This window comes from Eurytemora carolleeae, unplaced genomic scaffold (assembly GCF_000591075.1).
Source record: "Eurytemora carolleeae unplaced genomic scaffold, Eaff_2.0 scaffold245, whole genome shotgun sequence".
NCBI classification, from domain to species: Eukaryota; Metazoa; Arthropoda; class Copepoda; order Calanoida; family Temoridae; genus Eurytemora; species Eurytemora carolleeae.
Genome location: NW_019396390.1, coordinates 261,131 through 281,345, shown reverse-complemented (window position 1 = coordinate 281,345; position 20,215 = coordinate 261,131). Strand labels below are relative to the sequence as shown.

At 31.7% G+C, this 20,215-nt stretch overlaps 1 protein-coding gene and 1 long non-coding RNA gene across 2 annotated transcripts; both read right to left on the bottom strand.

The window, feature by feature from the left end:
- Positions 1-1,784: 1,784 nt before the first annotated feature.
- Positions 1,785-13,444, bottom strand: LOC111702311 (uncharacterized). Its single transcript, XM_023473956.1, has 13 exons — positions 12,621-13,444; positions 11,210-11,327; positions 10,963-10,995; positions 9,418-9,526; positions 7,863-7,969; positions 7,412-7,610; positions 6,929-7,012; positions 6,474-6,560; positions 6,179-6,325; positions 5,491-5,622; positions 5,124-5,234; positions 3,855-4,006; positions 1,785-2,128 (listed from the first exon to the last, which is right to left on the bottom strand). Exons 2-13 carry the CDS (start codon positions 11,323-11,325, stop codon positions 2,014-2,016), a joined length of 1,392 nt encoding a protein of 463 aa, XP_023329724.1. The 5' UTR covers positions 11,326-11,327; positions 12,621-13,444; the 3' UTR covers positions 1,785-2,013.
- Positions 13,445-17,486: 4,042 nt separating this feature from the next.
- On the bottom strand, positions 17,487-18,821 carry LOC111702293 (uncharacterized). The gene is made up of 3 exons (XR_002765386.1): positions 18,731-18,821; positions 17,596-17,678; positions 17,487-17,529 (listed from the first exon to the last, which is right to left on the bottom strand). It is a non-coding gene; the product is annotated as an uncharacterized LOC111702293 (long non-coding RNA).
- Positions 18,822-20,215: the final 1,394 nt, after the last annotated feature.

Here is a 20,215-nt window from a genome sequence, read left to right as displayed (position 1 = left end):
AACTATTTGAAAAAATGTTTAGAATACTGGGTGGTCAATACAATGTGTTAATTGATTTATGTTCAGTAGGTAGCTAGGTAGATACTAAATACAGAGATGTTCAGAAAACATTGATTTTAAATCTGTGACACGAAATTAGATTAATTTAGCAAACTTGTGATACTGGGTTACCCACAAAGGATGAGACTTCAGGGACGACTGTACGGTATTTGGTTAGTCTTTATAACTTATGTTACATGGTTGCAGATTTGCTTTAATCATACAAGATAAAACATAAACTGAATTAGGTCGTCATTAAATTCTCCTCCTTTTGTGGGTAACCCTGTATGAAAATTAGTTTAAACTAGTGCTTTATTATTTCTTCCAAAATAAACTAATGTCTCATGACAAACGAACCCACCTGCAAGTATTTTTTGTAAAAATAATTGGATTCCATTGTCGACATTAAAGAAAAAGATAGAAAACACTTTTTCCGTGTTCTTACATGGGAGAGTGGAACATTTTATTCTTTAAATATATCAATATATCTATTTTTATGTCATTGTAAAGGGTATTTTTAAGTGCGAAAAAGTTTTTGCCGGGATTTTTATTTTTTCTATAGTTTGTTTTCGATCAAAATAAAAGTATTTTCACACCGAACCCATTTGAATAACATATATATATAGTTTTATTCAATTTTACTCAAATTATTTAAAAGCAGATCGATAAAGTTACTTAATTACCCTGTTTTAGGGTGATTAAGTAACTTTATCATGCCCTGCAATGAAATAAATTAGGTATGAAGGTTGAAATTTTAATAGCAGGGTGAAAAAGTTACTTTTTTGCCCTGTTGAAGGGCAATAAAGTCACTTAATCACCCTTCAACGGGAAATATTAGGTGTGATAAATTCCATCAAAATTGAATAAAAATGTTTATAATATGCTTTGATCTCTATTTAATGTTTTTCAAATTACAAGTTTACAAGTAAACAAAGAGAAGCAATTAATTGTCAATTTCTCTTTGTTTACATATTTACGTTTCTCTGCTTTTAGAAGCTTAGTAGAATTCAAAGTTAAAATAGAATGTCGTCTTTATAGTATTGATGTACGACGATAACTGTATTAAAATGATAAATAGTTCTTTTCAAATTAATCTTAGAAATATGTCAAGTCTAGGGTTGTTAACTGTTTTTAATCCCTTTCACTTAAAAATACTTCCAACATTTTAAAACAATTTTTTTTGTTAAAGATTGATATTATTAAACTCTGCCATATGAAATCAGAATAATATTTGATATATTTGATGATGCCTCTTTCAAGTCACTTGATCAGACAAAGACTGAAAGGGTATCGTTGTGAATTGGACTAGCCAATTACGTCTAGAGTATCTTAATGAAACCCAAGGTACTAATGCAAAGAAAGTTAATTGCAGTTGCGTATACCAGAATAGATGCATCAGTGTTCGTATAGTATCCGAGGAGGATAAAAGTATTTAATTTTGATAATTTTGATAATTCACATAATAGTTTCCTATGACCAGAATATTTCATTAATTTTTTATGTGAAAGATGGATCCCATGACAGGCTTCGACATCCGTCTTGTGTTTACATTACCGCCCAGTGACAGTACACTGCAGTACAAAAGATGCGTACACCTCTGAAATAACTTCCCTTGCATTAAATCCTTGATGAAAACAGTCCATATCTTGAAAACCTGTTCCGTATTTCTTCCCAGAAAAAAATAGTGTCTCAATTAAAAAAATCCAATTTTCTCTCAATCTCAAAAAAGACATTAAATATTAAAATACAAGAATAAAATATAATTTAATCGAATAGTAAATAATATGAATTAAACAATAGCTGCCATAGTGATATATATTATATACAGGGTAGTTACAAAGGATGAGACTCAAATGACGACTCAAAATTCTTTATAAATGATTATTTATAAGTTGAATTTGGGGTTTTAGCAAAGTCGTCTCCTTTGTGGGCTACCCTGTACCTTTGCGGGCTACTCTGTATCTTTGACAAAATTTATTTAAACTCTTGTCCGAACTCATTCTTGATCCAGGGATAGGAATCCGGGCATTCCTTGCACGTGTACAGATACCTTTCACGGCGTAGCTCACGGGAGTCAAGCTTACAAACTCTAAAATAGTCAATTAGTAAATCAATTAGCATATTAAGACGATTAGTTAAAATATTTAGATGATTAATCAATGATAAAAATTATGATGGTAAACTGATCAATCAGAATGTATAAGATGGTTAATTGATTGAACAGCATCTTTAAATAATCAATAAATATTTAAGTATTCAATTCATAATTTTTAGATGATTAATCTTTATAAGCATTAAGCATATTTAGATGATAAAACAGCATATCTAGATGATCAATCAGCATATTCAGAAAATTTGAGAGATCGATTAATAAGTCAGCATATTTAGATGATCACATAGTGTATTTAGATGATCACATAGTGTATTTAGATGATCACAAAGTATATCTAAATGATCATATAGTATATCTAGATGATCACATAGAGTATTTTGGCGATCACATAGTGTATTTAGATGATCACATAGTGTATCTAGATGATCACATAGTGTATTTAGATGATCACATAGTGTATTTAGATGATCACATAGTATATATAGATGATCACATAGTGTATTTAGATGATCACTTAGTATATCTAGATGATCACATAGTGTATTTATATGATCACATAGTATATCTATAAGATGATTACATAGTATATCTAGATGATAACATAGTATATCTAGATGATCACATAGTATATCTAGATGATCACATAGTATATTTAGATGATAACAAAGTAAATCTAGATGATCACATAGTGTATCTAGATGATCACATAATTTAGATGGTAAATTTGCATATTTAGGTGATAAAACAGCATATCTAGATGATCACATAGTATATATAGATGATCACATAGTATATATAGATGATCACATAGTATATATAGATGATCACATAGTATATATAGATGATCACATAGTGTATCTAGATGCTAACATAGTATATCTAGATGATCACATAGTGTATCTAAATGATCACATAGTATATTTAGATGATCACATAGTATATTTAGATGATCACATAGTATATTTATATGATCACATAGTATATCTAGATGATCACATAGTATATTTATATGATCACATAGTATATTTAGATGATAACATAGTATATCTAGATGATAACATAGTATATCTAGATGATCACATGGTATATCTAGATGATCACATAGTATATATAGATGATCACATAGTATATCTAGATGATCACATAGTATATTTAGATGATCACATAGTATATCTAGATGATCACATAGTATATTTATATGATCACATAGTATATCTAGATGATCACATAGTATATTTATATGATCACATAGAATATCTAGATGATAACATAGTATATCTAGATGATAACATAGTATATCTAGATGATCACATAGTATATCTAGATGATCACATAGTATATTTATATGATCACATAGTATATCTAGATGATCACATAGTATATCTAGATGATCAAATAGTATATTTAGATAATCACATAGTATATTTATATGATCACATAGTATGTCTAAATGATCACTTAGTGTATTAAGATGATCACATAGTATATTTAGATGATCACATAGTATATTTATATGATTACATATTATATCTAGATGATCGTATAGTGTATTTAGATGATCACAGAATGTATTTTGGTGATAAAACAGCACATAGATAACCAATTAGGATATGATGGTGAATTAAAAATCAGAAAGCAAATTTGAATGATTAACCAGCATGATCAAAGTATTTAAATGCTTAATCAATCAATCAATGAGTACCTGGGAATATTACAGGCCTGCTCCTCTACCGGAACCGGTTCTGTGCACGTGTTCCAAGGTAGGAAAGATTCCATTTCCGCCAGAGGAGTTGGATTCTGCATCCACTGTATTGCCTCCCAGTTAGAGACAATATAAACATCCTTCCTCTTGACCTAGAGTAATAGGTTAGATAAACACTTAAAGGGACTGTTATTATGAACTTAAAGGAACTGTAATTATGAACTTGAAGGGACTGTAATTATGAACTTAAAGGGACTGTAATTATAAACTTAAAGGGACTGTAATTATGAACTTAAAGGGACTGTTATCATGAACTTAAAGGGACTGTAATTATGAAGTTAAAGGGACTGTAACTATTAACTTAAAGGGACTGTAACTATTAACTTAAAGGGACTGTAATTATGAACTTGAAGGGACTGTAATTATTAACTTAAAGGGACTGTTATTATGAACTTGAAGGGACTGTAATTATGAACTTAAAGGGACTGTAATTATAAACTTAAAAGGACTGTAATTATGAACTTAAAGGGACTGTAATTATGAACTTAAAGGGACTGTTATTATGAACTTAAAGGGACTGTAATTATGAACTTAAAGGGACTGTAATTATGAACTTAAAGGGACTGTTATTATGAACTTAAAGGGACTGTAATTATGAACTTGAAGGAACTGTAATTATGAACTTAAAGGGACTGTAATTATAAACTTAAAGGTACTGTAATTATGAACTTAAAGTGACTGTTATTATGAAAATAAAGGAACTGTAATTATGAACTTAAAGGGACTGTAATTATGAACTTAAAGGGACTGTAATTATGAACTTGAAGGGACTGTAATTATGTACTTGAATGGACTGTAATTATGAACTTAAAGGGACTGTAATTATTAACTTAAAGGTAAAAACATATAATCAGGAAAAAAACATATAATCAAGAAAAAACATATAAACAGGAAAAATAAACATATAATCAGAAAAGAAAAAACATATAATCAGGAAAAAACATATAATCAGGAAAAACATATAATCAGAAAAAAATATAAAATCAGGAAAAAACATGTAATCAGAAAAAAATATATTTAGTCAAGAAAAAAATATATAATCAAGAAAAAAACATATAATCAGGAAAAAACATATAATCAGAAAAAAAACATATAATCAGGAAAAAACATATAATCAGAAAAAAATATATTATCAGGAAAAAACATATAATCAGGAAAAAAACATATAATCAGGAAAAAGCATATAAATAGAAAAAAAGATAAAATTACCATATCGTCGAGGAATTTCCTGAAGGCAGCTCTGTTCTTCTTCTGCTTAAACCACAAGGTGTGGAAGTAGAGTCCTAGAGGAGCTCGGTTCGTGTCATAATGTCGCCTAGAATTTCAAGGATTAAATAGATTAAAAGTTTTTGGGTTTATAAAAAGTGAGATGATAATGATTATAAAATACAATAGATTATAAAATACAATAGATTATAAAATACAATAGATCTATATCGTTGCACTGGATAATCCTTTTGGTTACCACCAAGAAAGATGTATTACTTTAATTTCTCACGAACACTCCCTTTTGTTCAACTGTTTTAGAATTTGCGGGAAATGTTTTTTATTTGGCTGGAAATATTTTTGAATTTACCATGGCGCAGCTGAATTCTTCCATTGTAATCTGGTTCAGCGGCATCTCCCATATTCCAGGGAAAGATCGAGAAGGACATTGTCTGTTGCCTGGAAGAGTTAGAAAAAAAATTTTATAATTTTTATTTTTTTTATTTTTGTTGTTTTTGTAAATAGAAAATAAAAAATACTGGAAAAGTGTTTTTAAACTATTTTGATTATCCCTTTGGGTAAAACACCATACATAACGTACAGTTTTGTTGTTACTGGACTGATATGCAGTACTTATATCCAATTATAAAAATTTATTATGATTGATCATATGTTTAATTATAAACTTNTTCTTCCAGAAACTTTTTTCCCAGGACATAGATTCTACTTAAATCTTAGAGCACTTTTATTAACCTTAGTTTTTTCTCGTCGATTTTTGATTGAGAGGTTGCAATCTTTCGGATCGTTGTGGATTGATTTGTTATCTTATTTAAACAATACAAATATGGTATAATTAAGTGGAAAGCTTAAACAGTTATATTTTTGATCTAAGAAAAAATTCTGTCAATTTCCTTCTGTGTCTTTACTGAATAAATCCGCTATTTGCTTTTCAAAACCTGACATTACTCTATAAATTGTTCATAATATTTGCCTGACCCATCTAATCTTATGTACTCTTTATCAGTCAAAGCTTTTCATGGTACTGTTGTGAATCGGACATGGGAATTACTTGAAATGGTTCCTAACCTGTTGATAATATTTGCCTGACCCACCATCTCATCAAACCAATCTTCTATAGTTGCATTCTTACCCCACCATTCCTCAGGACCTTTGTGGGTTATACTGTGTACTGCAATCTCATGCCCCTGTACAGTGTACAGTGTAGTGTAAAACACATAAATCACATTTTACAGTAAGAACGTATAAAAAGCTTTTAAGAGCAATTGAAACCAATTCCTTGAACAAAATCCACAAAATTACAACATTTTCGAAGACGACATTTAATAATCTAACCTGATTCCAGAGTTTCTGTACCATAGCATAATTTGTATACTGATGAGAGACATAGAAGGTTCCGTGGATCGGACATCCGTTCGGGTTCTTATATAGAAGATAAACATTATTTTCCATTTAGAAACATTTTTTTCAGTTCTTGCAACAACCACTAATTTTTAATCCCTTTAGTTAGATAGATAAGGAGATATGGAGATAAGGAAATATAAGGATATATAAGGAGTTAAGGATATATAAGGATAGATAAGGAGATAAGGATAGATAAGGATATATAAGGATAGATAATGATAGATTAGGAGATAAGGATATATAAGGATAGATCAGGATAGAAAAGAGATTAGGTTAGATAAGGAGATAAGGATAACTAAGAATAGACAAGGATAGATAAGGAGATAAGAATAGATAAGGAGATAAAGATAAATAAGGATAGATAACGAGACAAGGATGAACTACACCTTGAATCCTGGTGGGAAGAGTTTCTCCTGGTACAGTTCCCAGTTTTCATCATTCACAGCATCATCAAAGGTTATGATTATCATCTAATGTCAAACCATAAAAATTTATCCGGGGGGAAATACTCAACATTACTATAATGAAATAAGAGATGTGTTCAAACACATGTGTTCATTTTGAATATATTTAGAAGACACTAGTCCGACAGTCTTAATAGCTAAACTAAAATGTTCTCTGTGAAAATTGAGTTTAAGCCTTGTAGATTCGCGCCATTTCATACAAAAGTTCAGCTGGGAACTTTTGATCTCGATATCCACAGTGCCCTAATAATTAAAGGATCAATGCTTAATCTCTTTATTTAAGTTATCTATTACTCCATGGTACGATTACCATGCGGGATATGGATTAAAGGTAATCTCCAGATTAACTCACTTTGTTCATTAAAAAGGTTCTTTATCATTATGAATTTTATTTTGAATGGTTTCCTGAGGAACATCTTTAGGATCCAGGTTGCCAGGTATCTTGGTGCCATCGGAGGAGCAGAAACAGTCCGGCAGGGAGCAGTTGGAGTAATCACAGAACGGAGCAGAGTTAGGATCGTGCTCTGGGTCACACCAACCCTCGTCACTTCCGTCAAAACAGTCGGGGTGTCCGTCGCAGAACAGCTCTGTCGGGAGACAAGAACTGGAAAGATTTCAGTGTTGAATTTAACAATATGAAAGAAGTTTTTTTGTGAAGGGGGCTTATTATCTTTCTAAAAATATTTTTCTATGTAATAAAATGAGTTTTCACACGTTTAACTTTTTTTTAAATCCAAAATCATCATGTCTTGAAATTGACAATAATCAGTAGTTTTCTCCAGTAGGGTTCAGAAAACTGTAGAATATGAAGACGACAATTATGTGTATTTAATGTTATTATGCAGCAAAAACTTACCCATCACTGCATGCTGTTTCTCCTGTTCTACAGATAGGTTCGTCTGTATATAGGAGGGGTTTAGGAGTAGTTTGCTCAGCTATCACATCACAGTTGTCCACAGATTCCTGATCAATAACATACAGGGTTATTACCCTCAAAGGATAAGACTTCAGAGACGACTAGGTACGGAATTTATACTGTCTTATTCTTTATATTCATGATTCCCTGCAACTGTAAATTTAAGCCATAAAAGACTGTATTCAAGATAAAAGTCTTTATTTAACTTTGGGATTCTTATATTTAAAGAAATTCAGACCATCTTTACAATCTCATCCTTTGTAGGTAACCCTGTATATAATGGGACTGTTTACTCAATTTCAAAGTGACCCTCATTTCAAAAGTGTCATGCTTGATTCACAACTGTACCCTTTGACTTTTATCTGATCAATAATGTGAAAGATATTGTCGTTTTTCAAGCATTTTTATATGTTTTTTTTCTTACAAAACTTGTGTGATATTCTTTTCCCGTTTTAAATTAACCATTTTCACTGTGTTTCTCTATAAAGTGACTATCGAATTTCTTCTTCAGAAATAACTGTCCGAATTAAACACTTTCAAAGCTAGAAAAACGAACATTTCTTCTACACTCATTGATTCAATAAAGGTTTAAAGGGTATCGGATTTTTAAAGTTTATAATTTATGCAGTTGAGACGAAAAAGAAAATTTACAGAATTTATCTCACTCGAGATTACGTTTACAGTCCCTTTAATAAACACGTGATAGAGTCCCTTTAATAAACACGTGATAGAGTCCCTTTAATGAACATGTGATCGAGTCCCTTTAGTGAACACGTAATAAACCCTTTAATGAACACGTGATCGAGTCCCTTTAATGAACACGTGATAGAGTCCCTTTAATGAACACGTGATACAGTCCCTTTAATGAACACGTGATCGAGTCCCTTTAATGAACACGTGATACAGTCCCTTTAATTAATATGTGATGGAGTCCCTTTAATGAACACGTGATAGAGTCCCTTTAATGAACACGTGATACGGTCCCTTTAATGAACACGTGATAGAGTCCCTTTAATGAACACGTGATACAGTCCCTTTAATGAACACGTGATACAGTCCCTTTAATGAAGACGTGATACAGTCCCTTTAATGAACACGTCATAGAGTCCCTTTAATGAAGACGTGATACAGTCCCTTTAATGAAGACGTGATACGGTCCCTTTAATGAAGACGTGATACAGTCCCTTTAATGAACACGTGATCAGAAAATTTTAGTTTGTGGCAAGAACGTTTAATGAAGACGTGATACAGTCCCTTTAATGAACACGTGATCAGAAAATTTTAGTTTGTGGCAAGAACGCTCGTCCTCTAACTTAAAACTATACATTCAAAACTGAATAGTGTCACCCATATAGGAATATTTTCTTTTTACAAAAACTCATTAAAAAGGGCCATTTAGGTTCTGGACGGATTATAAATTCATTCAGGGTATCTTAGATTTAGTTGTCCAAGGAGGCCGATTCAGCGCTGGGATTAGAACATATTAAAAACTCACCGTAAAATCACAGATCTGTCTCCGAATATCGAACTTAAGTCCGGTTGAGCACTTGAAATCAAATACCTCCCCTTCTATACACAGATAATACTCGGCACATTCTTTCTTCCTGGGACAGTTAGATATTCTTGCAAAGGGTTTAGGACAGCTGAGAGGAACAGACGGAGGAAAGGAGTCAGGATTTAATAAAATAGAGAGAAAAAAAATTAAATAGGCGTAAACAGTTCAATTTGCCACAGACTCAGATTATCAAGTCCCAATATCTTTGCAACCCAAAGTCGTCAACTTAAGATATTTTAAAGTACGTATTCAGTTAGATCAAATAATCTCAATTTAAAAATCAACGGTTTAAGCTAAGCTATTCAAAAGTTTTGCTCTTAGAAGAACTAGTAAGACTGCTACAACTATTTCTCGTTATTCATTAATTAAGACCCCAGAATTGGAAAGAGGAGAGAGATTCAAAGAAATAATAAAAGAGGAATGTGAAGGGGGGATGAGAATAAGAATAAGATTATAACGTAGATTATGGTTCTAATCAGAACTTGGAATCAGATTTTAACGTAAATCATGGTTCTAATTAGAGCTTGGAATCGGATTCTAACATAAATAAGGGTTCTAATTTAAGCTAGGAATCAGATTCTAACGTAAATCAGGGTTCTAATTAGAGCTTGGAATCAGATTTTAACGTAAATCAGGGTTCTAATTAGAGCTTGGAATCAGATTCTAACGTAAATCAGGGTTCTAATTATAACTTGGAATTGGATTCTAACGTAAATCAGGGTTCTAATTAGAGCTTGGAATAAGATTCTAACGTAAATCAGGGTTCTAATTAGAGCTTGGAATCAGATTCTAACATAAATCAGGGTTCTAATTATAACTTTTAATCGGATTCTAACGTAAATCAGGGTTCTAGTTAGAGCTTGGAATCGGATTCTAACGTAAATCAGGGTTCTAATTAGAGCTTGGAATCGGATTCTAACGTAAATCAGGGTTCTAATTAGAGCTTGGAATCGGATTCTAACGTAAATCAGGGTTCTAATTATAACTTGGAATCGGATTCTAACGTAAATCAGGGTTCTACTTAGAGCTTGGAATTAGATTCTAACGTAAATCAGGGTTCTAATTAATACTTGGAATCGGATTCTAACGTAAATCAGGGTTCTACTTAGAGCTTGGAATTAGATTCTAACGTAAATCAGGGTTCTAATTAGAGCTTGGAATCAGATTCTAACGTAAATCAGGGTTCTAAGTAGAAATAGGTATCAGAGTGAGTGGGAAGAAATGCTGAAAGGAGAGGTTTAGGAAAGGGGTTTGAGATATGAGGGACGGGGGGTGATAAAAACTTTTTAAAAGAAAATTCATTTTATTTCAAAAATAACCTGTGAATGTGCTCTTGAGGAGTTTTGGGATTTCTAAACGAATTCCCATATTTAATTGTTTAATTTTTAGTCGAATGATTCACGGGTAATTTACACGTGTACATTTTTAATAACACGTGTTCTAAAAAGTTTTAAATTTCAAGTTTATGTAAGAAAGATCTTAGTCCTGAATTGAAGATCTTTACTTGTACTTGGATCTCTACAATATGGATTCCCATGAGAAAAAGAAGAAGTTTTCTTTCAAAATATTTTTTAGATGATTGTGAAGTTTACAGAGAGTTCTAAAAAACATTCAGCTATTGGTAATTTTCAACTCGTCATTTATAAACGCGGCATGTGTATTGGGACTCTCTGTATTAGCATGATTACAATATTTCTGATATTATTTAATCAGAATTTTGGTGGGAATTTTCCTGTAAAATTTTCCATTCTCAATACACTGGATCCTTTCTCTGAACCCGCCCCTGTCGTCTCTCTCCGGGTCCGGGAGACACAGAGAGAACTGGAGAACCAGGAGGAACAGTTTCATACCTAAACATGAACCGGGGTTGGAGAAACAGGGTGTCCCACGAAACATGACAGTTGGTGAATAGTTTTTAATGTCTTCTGTCATATACTGTATTAGATATTATAGACTTTTTGTAGTTTATTTTGTTTTAAAAAATCTTTTACTCAAATATATTTTACTTTGAAACCAATTTTACTGTCAGAGATGAGTCCCATACAATATTTTTTTTTATTCTCTTTGGTATCAAACAACTTAGAAAATTTTGGAAGAAGACAGTTTAAACCATTCACTGACTGTCATGTTTCGTGGGACACCCTTTAAACTTTTTTAATAAATAAGGTGGAATCGTCGTATTTCTAGCTCAAAAAGTGTTTAATTCTTACAATATCCTTTACTGTTTCTGTAGCAAAATATCCGCAAGTCACTTAGGTAAGGGAAACCAAAATTGAGATTAATTTTTTTAAAAGAAAGCTTATTAATACATTATTCATTGTTGATGAGACAATGTTTTTAAGGGCACCGTTGTGAATTTGACTTTAATTCAAAATTGACACTTTAGTAGCTAGCGGTCACTGAAAATTAAGTCTACAGTCCCTTTAAATTTTTTAAGATGTGGTGCCAGAGCCCGCAATTTTTTAAAATTCAAATCTAAACTGTCGTTGGGTCTTATTTACGGCTTGAGCTTTCGGATTCAAGCTGCATCTTATTTTCCACAGATTTGAGTTCAAAAATCAGTTTAATATTCTATTTGGCGGATTTTCACGATTGGAATTTGGAATTGACGCATTCCGGGTTTTAATGAGAACAAGGCTCAACATTGACCCTTATTATCTACTAAAACCGACCAAGGTCGGTTTTATTTTCATTGGGCCTATCTCATAAGATCTTGCAGCTGTCAATCACGTGACAAAAGTTGTTGTTAGAGTTGGGTCGAAAATCGGGTCTCAAAGTCGGGTTTACGGAATTACGGCTCGAGCCGAAGTTTTTAAATCGCGGGCTCAGGTATAATAAAGGAAGGAGTTGAGTCGAACTCGAATTTTCTAATCACTATAAGTGTGAAACCTGCTGTGTAAACCTTGGATATATCAAACTTTTATTATAAATTATATCAGAGTTCATAGTTAGAAATATCTAGGAATATCTAAAGTCTTCGACATTGGGTCGCAAAGATATAGGGATCAGAAAATCAGAGTTTGTGTCAAAGCCTCCATTCCTTTAGATTTTCAATTACTTCTTGTGCATTTAGAGGATTTCAGAGAAAATGTATTGTTAGAATAAATATATAAAAAAACTGTGTCAATTATAAATCTTAGGACCTGAAGCCTGTATCCTGTATTCTCAAAACAGTATTCTGTATTTCCTATCCTGTATCTTGTATCCTATGTAAGAGTGTACCGGGAGCAGGATGAATGTGTATGTGTAGGAGGAGAAGGAAAAGATGAAACTGAGTGTTGGACCAGGATTGAAGGGAAACCAAGGATCAAGAGTTCGTAACCTCATCAAACCATTACAATTCATCTCCCTAGTGCCCTCTATACACCCTATAGACCCTATATTGTCCCGACTAAAGGTGAAAGTGATAATTATTTTCCTGTGCACTCAAACTTTCTCTAAATTACTAAATCCATGTTTTTTTCAACCCCGGTAGAGTGTTTAAAAATTTAATCCATGTTTTTGATTTCTCCGAGTCATTGGTTAAACCGTATGTATGCAGTTATATATTGCATGCGTCTACTGCAGCTTCAAGCATTGAGCTAAGAGACGGCAGGTTCAATCCTTCTCTCGGAGTATATACATTATTACTCCTTTGTCGGAGTATATACATTACTACTCCTTTGTCGGAGTATATACATTTCTACTCCTTTCACGGAGTATATACATTACTACTTCTTTCTCGGAGTATATACTTTACTGATCCTTTCCAGGAGTAAATACATTACTACTTCTTCCTCGGAGTATAAACATTACTATTTCTTTCTCGGAATTTATACATTACTACTCCTTTCTCGGAATATATACATTACTATTTCTTTCTCGGATTATAAACATTACTACTCCTTTATCGGAGTATATACATTACTACTTCTTTCTCGGAGTATATACATTACTAATTCTTTCTCGGAGTATATACATTACTACTCCTTTGNTCCTAGATTAAATAAAAAAATTTAAAAACAGAAAATAAAGAACACACAACATCGTCTTTCTCGGAGTATATACATTACTACTCCTTTCTCGGAGTATATACATTACTACTCCTTTCTCGGAGTATATACATTACTACTCTTTTCTCGGAGTATATACATTACTACTCCTTTCTAAGAATATATACACGGTGTATATATAATACTACTGTTAGTACATTGTTACTCCTTTATCTAGGTTTCCATGGTTTTTCTCTAGGATGTGCTCGACGCCTAGATTCCCATCACCATCGCACCCCCACCCATTGATAGAAAACAGGAAAGTTTTTTTTTCATTGCTACTACAAATTAATTAGTGCAGAACCATTGATGGTTCTCTAAAAGTTACTGTTAACATAATTTCAAATTATCATCCGTTTAAAATAAAGATAGTCTCGTTGTTTTAACTGAAAACGTTGCTGAATTCAGACATATTCCTTCATTATCTCAGCAGCATGAATCCACAAGTCATTTTAATAAAGAAACCAAAATTTAAAATAATAAGATAATTAATAAGATAAATAATAAGAAATTAAAATAATAGGGTTTCTCACTAAAAATGATTCGACAAATGGAACACAGAAAAATTGCATCTATATTTGTCTCTTTAAAAGTATCTTAATCTATTTGTAAAAGTGGCCTGATACTTTTAGGTTTCTGTCGTCTGAAATGTTTAAGCTTTTAAAGAAATATATTTAGAAAGAACGTTATTTGAAGAATTAGGAATAATATTTATTTTTAAAACAACATTTTTCTGGCAGAGATCTAGACAATAGAAAATTATGAAAGTTATTTATTGAGTTTTAAAACTGCACCTTGACCTTATGTTTACCTCACTCATTCACTTTTTCTTTTTTGTAGCATTGAAAATGTACATTTGGAGACTGCAACGCGCACGGGAAACTGCAACGCGCGTGTTTCAATGAAAACTCTTGCGTTAGAAAATGCAAAAATATTTTTGTTAACAGTATCTCCAGGTTTCCGTTATAAATGTGATTTAATGTTATAAGCAAAGCTATTTAAAATTGATACATTAATTAAAATTAAATGTCTTCAAATATTTGTATGCCTATGTATGCCATTCATGCCCCCCCCCCTTCCATGTTGCATTTCACGACCAAAGTTATAATGCAAGGAAAGTTAATTTCAGTTGTGTATACTCAATTACAATAGGTAGCAGCAGAGAAATGGACCAATTATACATGACGTCACAAGTGTCAAATATAACAAGGAAGACAACATTCTCTCCCATTATAGTTGATGTTTTCCTAGACTAAATAAAAAAATTTAAAAACAGAAAATAAAGAACACACAAAATTGAACTTATTTCACTGTAAGATAAGCACTTTATTATCACTTTTATTAATAATTTTGTCGGACACATGAAACTGTTGACACTTGTGACTTAAGAATACATCTGTACTGAGAGTGTACAAATTCTATGTTGCCATCTATTATACTTGATAATCTATTTGGATGCATCAGTGTTCGTTTAGTATCCGAGGTGGGTTAAAAGCATTAAATTTTGATAATTTTGATAATTCACATAATAGTTTCCTATGACCAGAATATTTCATTGATTTTTTATGTTAAATATGGAACCCATGTCAGGTTTCGACATCCGTCCTGTGCTTGTACATTGCCGGCGTACCGCCCATAGACAGTACACTGCAGTACAAAAGATGCATACACCTCTGAAATAACTTTCCTTGCATTAGTACCTAGTTCATGACCATCATATAGAATTGCAAACTGTAAACTTGTAGTCCTAAACCAATTACGTTTCTACAACGTCATTATTTCACAATTTCTGACATTGTAAACGTTTTTAAAGATAGGAAAATCATGGAGAGAATATAAACATGATTGGCAGGGAACCAGTGTAAGTATATTGAATGTGAGAGGGATACGGTTTAAAGATAGGAAAATCATGGAGAGAATATAAACATGATTGGCAGGGAACCAGTGTAAGTATATTGAATGTGAGAGGGATACAGTTAAAAGATAGGAAAATCATGGAGAGAATATAAACATAATTGGCAGGGAACCAGTGTGAGTATATTGAATGTGAGAGGGATACGGTTTGTTGAGGAAGTATCGTTTATTCAAAGAAATAACAAAGATTGCAAAAAAAACGGTTGTAATTTTCCTTGGGCTGAATCTACGTAAACGAGAAAAAATATTTTGAAAAAAATCTAGAGATAAAACTTTGTCCCAATTTCCGGCTTTGGCATGTAATCGAATTAGAACAAGAAAAAAACGTTTCAAAATTTAAAAAAATTCTTTCAAAGGCCTCCTTTTCAGAGCACTCTTTTAGAGAACTTGCTTGATGGTTACCGGGAGACTGGGCTTGTTTACTAACTGTTCTTTATTTTTGTTAAACTCGTTCCTAATACGTCATAGTGAATTGTTTATAACCTAAAAACAAGTGTAATTTTAAGTTTTAGCTTTTTTCTGTTAGAAAATGCACTAGGCTACATTTGTTGCATAAAAAGTGTTGTGTCGACTTTAGACTGAACAATACGACTGAATGCATTGCATGTACAGTATAACATGTTGTACTGGATCGGATCTTGCAACTTTTAGAGTGTGGTGTAATATGGTCTAATATTGATTTTGATGAGCGTACTCAGTACAACAGATATATTATATATTTTTCTTTATAATTACAGATATTTGAGATTATAATATTTTCCATTAAATATAGTTTTTAAGTTCCGACTATAAAATCAGTAACATATTTTACAAAAATAACAGTAGCCGAAATTTTGGATATTTTTGAAATCGCATGAAAGAGAGAGACTCCCATCTTTTAAACGGGGTACAGAACTTGTTATTTAGCCATCTTACTCCGCGTAGCTTGGATTCAGCCGGATAAAAATATTATAATATTTTTATAATTATGAACGATCAAAACTTATTGATTCATAATCATATAATAAACAACGCTTTAAAAAGTGTTTCAGGAGGAAATATTAAAAACCCTAAAAAAAAGAATTGTGGGAATATTTCTTCACAGATTCTAAAAATGCTTATTTATTTTTTTATATTTAGATTCATTAGTAGGTTGTTAGCATTTTTCGACGATGAACTCACAACTCACAGGAATAAGAAATGTAGATTTGATTTTAAGGGGACTGTAAGCGTAATCTCAAGTGACCCGCCACGCAAAAATTACATTGCCCGATCTACAACGTTATCCTTGAAACCTTTATCTGATCTGTTTAATTTAGATAGTTCATATATGTTTCCCTGCAGTAGAAATACGCACGTCACTTTTGTTTATAAATCCCATTTGCGAAAATAATCAGTTTTCAAAATTAAAAACGATGATATCTTTGCTTGGAAGGTCACTTGAAATTACGTTTACAGAACCTTTAATAAAGAAAAAAAAAATTGTGTTTTTTACTTGTTCAGATCTAATTTCATCCAACCAGACTGCAATTTTATGGGAAACATCGCTCATTTTTAAAACTTTTCAGATTCGTTCTGTTCACCGTTTTAAATTTTGAGATCAGACCATTTAAATTTAAAAAGACATGTTTTTTATGAATATCATAATAAGAAAATATAACAATAATGTTCTAACAAATCAGTATTTTCTAATAATGCGTGAAAAATATAATATATAGATTTTAGATATGGTAATATATATACACTTAAATGATGTTGAGCGTGTTTTTTTTTTGCTTTTGTTTCACAAGTATTAGTTTTTCGAACCGAAACCGTGAAAGCTAGTAATAACAACTATTTTTCAAAAATAAACAATTCTGTGGTTTATAAAAAAAAAAGATGCTCAACATTATCAAAAGAGGATAACAATCTACAGAGTTGGCGCAGTTTAACTTCATAACAATCAACTCTGTAAATAGTCATCCTCTTCGTCTTTTTTAAATAAAAAAGGCAAAAATTATGACATGTATGTTCAATGTTTATGATTCTCCTTTCCTCTCCATCTTTTTTTTTAGAATTTTTCTGTTTCTTCAAAGTGATTTTTTCTTTGTGCGCTGTCTTGGATCCTTTTTCTTGTCACCTTCGGTCACTAGAAAAGAAAAATATGTTTCCCGGATTTTTGGATTTAACGACGAAAGACGACATTTGAACAAACCTTTGGCGAAATCCAAGGATCTGAGATTAGGAAGGATGGATATAACTGCAGCCCTGTAGTTAGGATAGTTCTCTATAGGGTTCCTAAATAATAAGTGGTTTGGATAGTTCTCTATAGGGTTCCTAAAAAAAAGTTTTTAAGATAGTTTTCTACAAGGTTCCAAAATTAATAGTTGTAGTTAGGATAGTTTTCTATAGGGTTCCTAAATAAAAATTTGTTATAATAGTTTTCTATCGGGTTCCTAAATAAATAGTTGTTAGGATAGTTTTCTACAGGGTTCCTAAATTAAAAATTGTTGGGATAGTTATGGGTTCTAAAAATAAGTAGCTGTTAGGATAGTTTTCTATAGAGTTCGTAAATAAATAGTGGTTAGGATAGTTTTCTATAGGGTTCATGAATTATAAGTTGTTAGGATAGTTCTGGGTCTAAAAATAAGTAGCTGTTAGGAAACTTTTCTACTGGGTTCGTAAATAAATAGTGGTTAGGATAGTTTTCTATAGGGTTCTTAAATAAGTAGCTGTTAGGAAATTTTTCTACTGGGTTCGTAAATAAATAGTGGTTAGGATAGTTTTCTATAGGGTTCTTAAATAATTAGTGGTTAGGATTGTTTTCTTTAGGGTTCCTAAATAAATAGTGCTAAGTATAGTTTTGGGTTCTTAAATAAGTGTGGTGGTTATAAAAAGGTTCTTAAATAAAAAGCTTATCAGAGAACGCAAACTTTTCTTTTTTTTTAAGGTTGACAGGAGGGTGTATACTTACCCGTATATAACGTAGGTGGAGTATATGGGATATGAAAGTGTATTCTTATCCGTGCAGGGTAAGTTAGTAAAGGTTAGGTATACTTACCCTTATAGGGTAAGTGAGTAAAGGTAAGGTACTTACCTGTGTGGGGTAAGTGAGTAAAGGTAAGGTACTTACCCGTACAGTGCAAGTGAGTAAAAGTTAGGTACTTACCCATATGGGGTAAGTGAATAAAGGTTAGTTACTTACCCGTGTAGGTTAATTGCGTAAATGTTAGATACTTACCTGTGTGGGGGTAAGTGAGTAAAGGTTAGGAACTTACCCGTGTAGGGTAATTGTGTAAAAGCTAGATACTTACCTGTGTGGGGTTAGTGAGTAAGGGTTAGGTATTTACCCGTGTAGAGTAAGTGAATAAAGGTTGGGTAAAAGAGTAAGATGAGAGAGTTCCCGAAAACTTGAAATATTATTTCCATGAAGATAAAGCATCTTTAATAATAATAGTGATAATAAAAATGAAAAAAACCCGACTGTCAGTTAAGTGTCAATAATAATGTACTTAGGCCATAAAGGGTAAAGAACTTAATTCAAGTGTTTAGGAGACAAATAAGCATTAAGTATTGAGTAAATGGGAAATAAACCTTTTATAAAAAGTTGAAAAGAGTCCATTAATATGTCAGGCTGGATGTGTTTGACGAATATTTAATGAAAATCAATATTCAAAGGCTTTATTTGCATAAATAATGTAGACAAGGTATACAAAAATATAATAAAATAAATATATCAACAACTTAAAAATTTCGAATATCATTAGGGACCTTTTAAAGTTATTATTTTTAATTTGTGTATTATTTTTTTACTTTTATTTTAATAAGGTACGATCTTCGAAAATACGAGCCCTGTTGCGTATAATTTTCAATTAATTTGAATAAAACTGCGTATTGTGTTGTATAATTGAAATTAAATTGATACAATTAATGTTTTAATTATGTCACATAAACGGGTGGCTTTTTACTTGTAAAAACATTATATCGAGCGGAAATCCAATAATGAGGAAACCTCATTAACATCGGAGTATATAGCTCTTAATTAGATTTTTTGCAAAATGTTAAATTTAATAATAATAATAATAACAATTTGCAAGCTACGCTAATTTATATTAAAAGAATTGATGGTAAAATTAAAAGGTTTTCGACTTTGACACAAACTTTGATTTTTCTAAATAATATCTTTGCAACCCAATGAAGTAGACCTAGGTATTTCAAACTATGAATTCTTTTAGATCACATATTATAAGATTTAAATATATCAAAGTTTTACACCATCAGGTTGCAAAGATATATGGACTAGAAAATTAAGTTTGTGGGTCAATTCCGTTTTTGTTCTAGAAAAAAAAATAACATAATTATATATTATCAAAGTTTTACTCAGTAAAAGTTTTATTCAGTGAAATCTTACGGTGAAAAAATAACTCACTCTAATATATCGTTGGTGATCATTTCAATGAAATTAAAGGAAAGATCTAACCAGGCAATATCTTCAGGTCTCTCTACCAAATCAAGAGTCAGCTGGTATAAACCACCTAAACCATTTCATGAAATTAAAGGATAGATCTAACCAGGCAATATCTTCAGGTCTCTCTACCAAATCCAGAGTCAGCTGGTATTAACCACCTAAACCATTTAATGAAATTAAAGGATAGATCTAACCAGGCAATATCTTCAGGTCTCTCTACAAAATCCAGAGTCAGCTGGTATAAACCACCTAAAGGCAATTCATGTCAAATTAGTGAAAATTTCACGCTTGATTGAGATCTTACACTCTTTTACTTTTCTATCATTATTGAAGAACAAAAAATGTTCCGAATTTCTAATCATGTAAC

What these genes read in the sequence shown, in the direction of transcription:
- LOC111702311 (XM_023473956.1), bottom strand. Translation starts at nt 11,325, where the DNA reads ATGAAACTGTTCCTCCTGGTTCTCCAGTTCTCTCTGTGTCTCCCGGAC. An exon ending in GACAGATCTGTGATTTTACG is followed by an intron (nt 7,970 to 9,417) that starts GTGAGTTTTTAA and finishes GTTATTGATCAG; the next exon opens with GAATCTGTGGACAACTGTGA. An exon ending in TACAGAAACTCTGGAATCAG is followed by an intron (nt 6,326 to 6,473) that starts GTTAGATTATTA and finishes TACACTGTACAG; the next exon opens with GGGCATGAGATTGCAGTACA.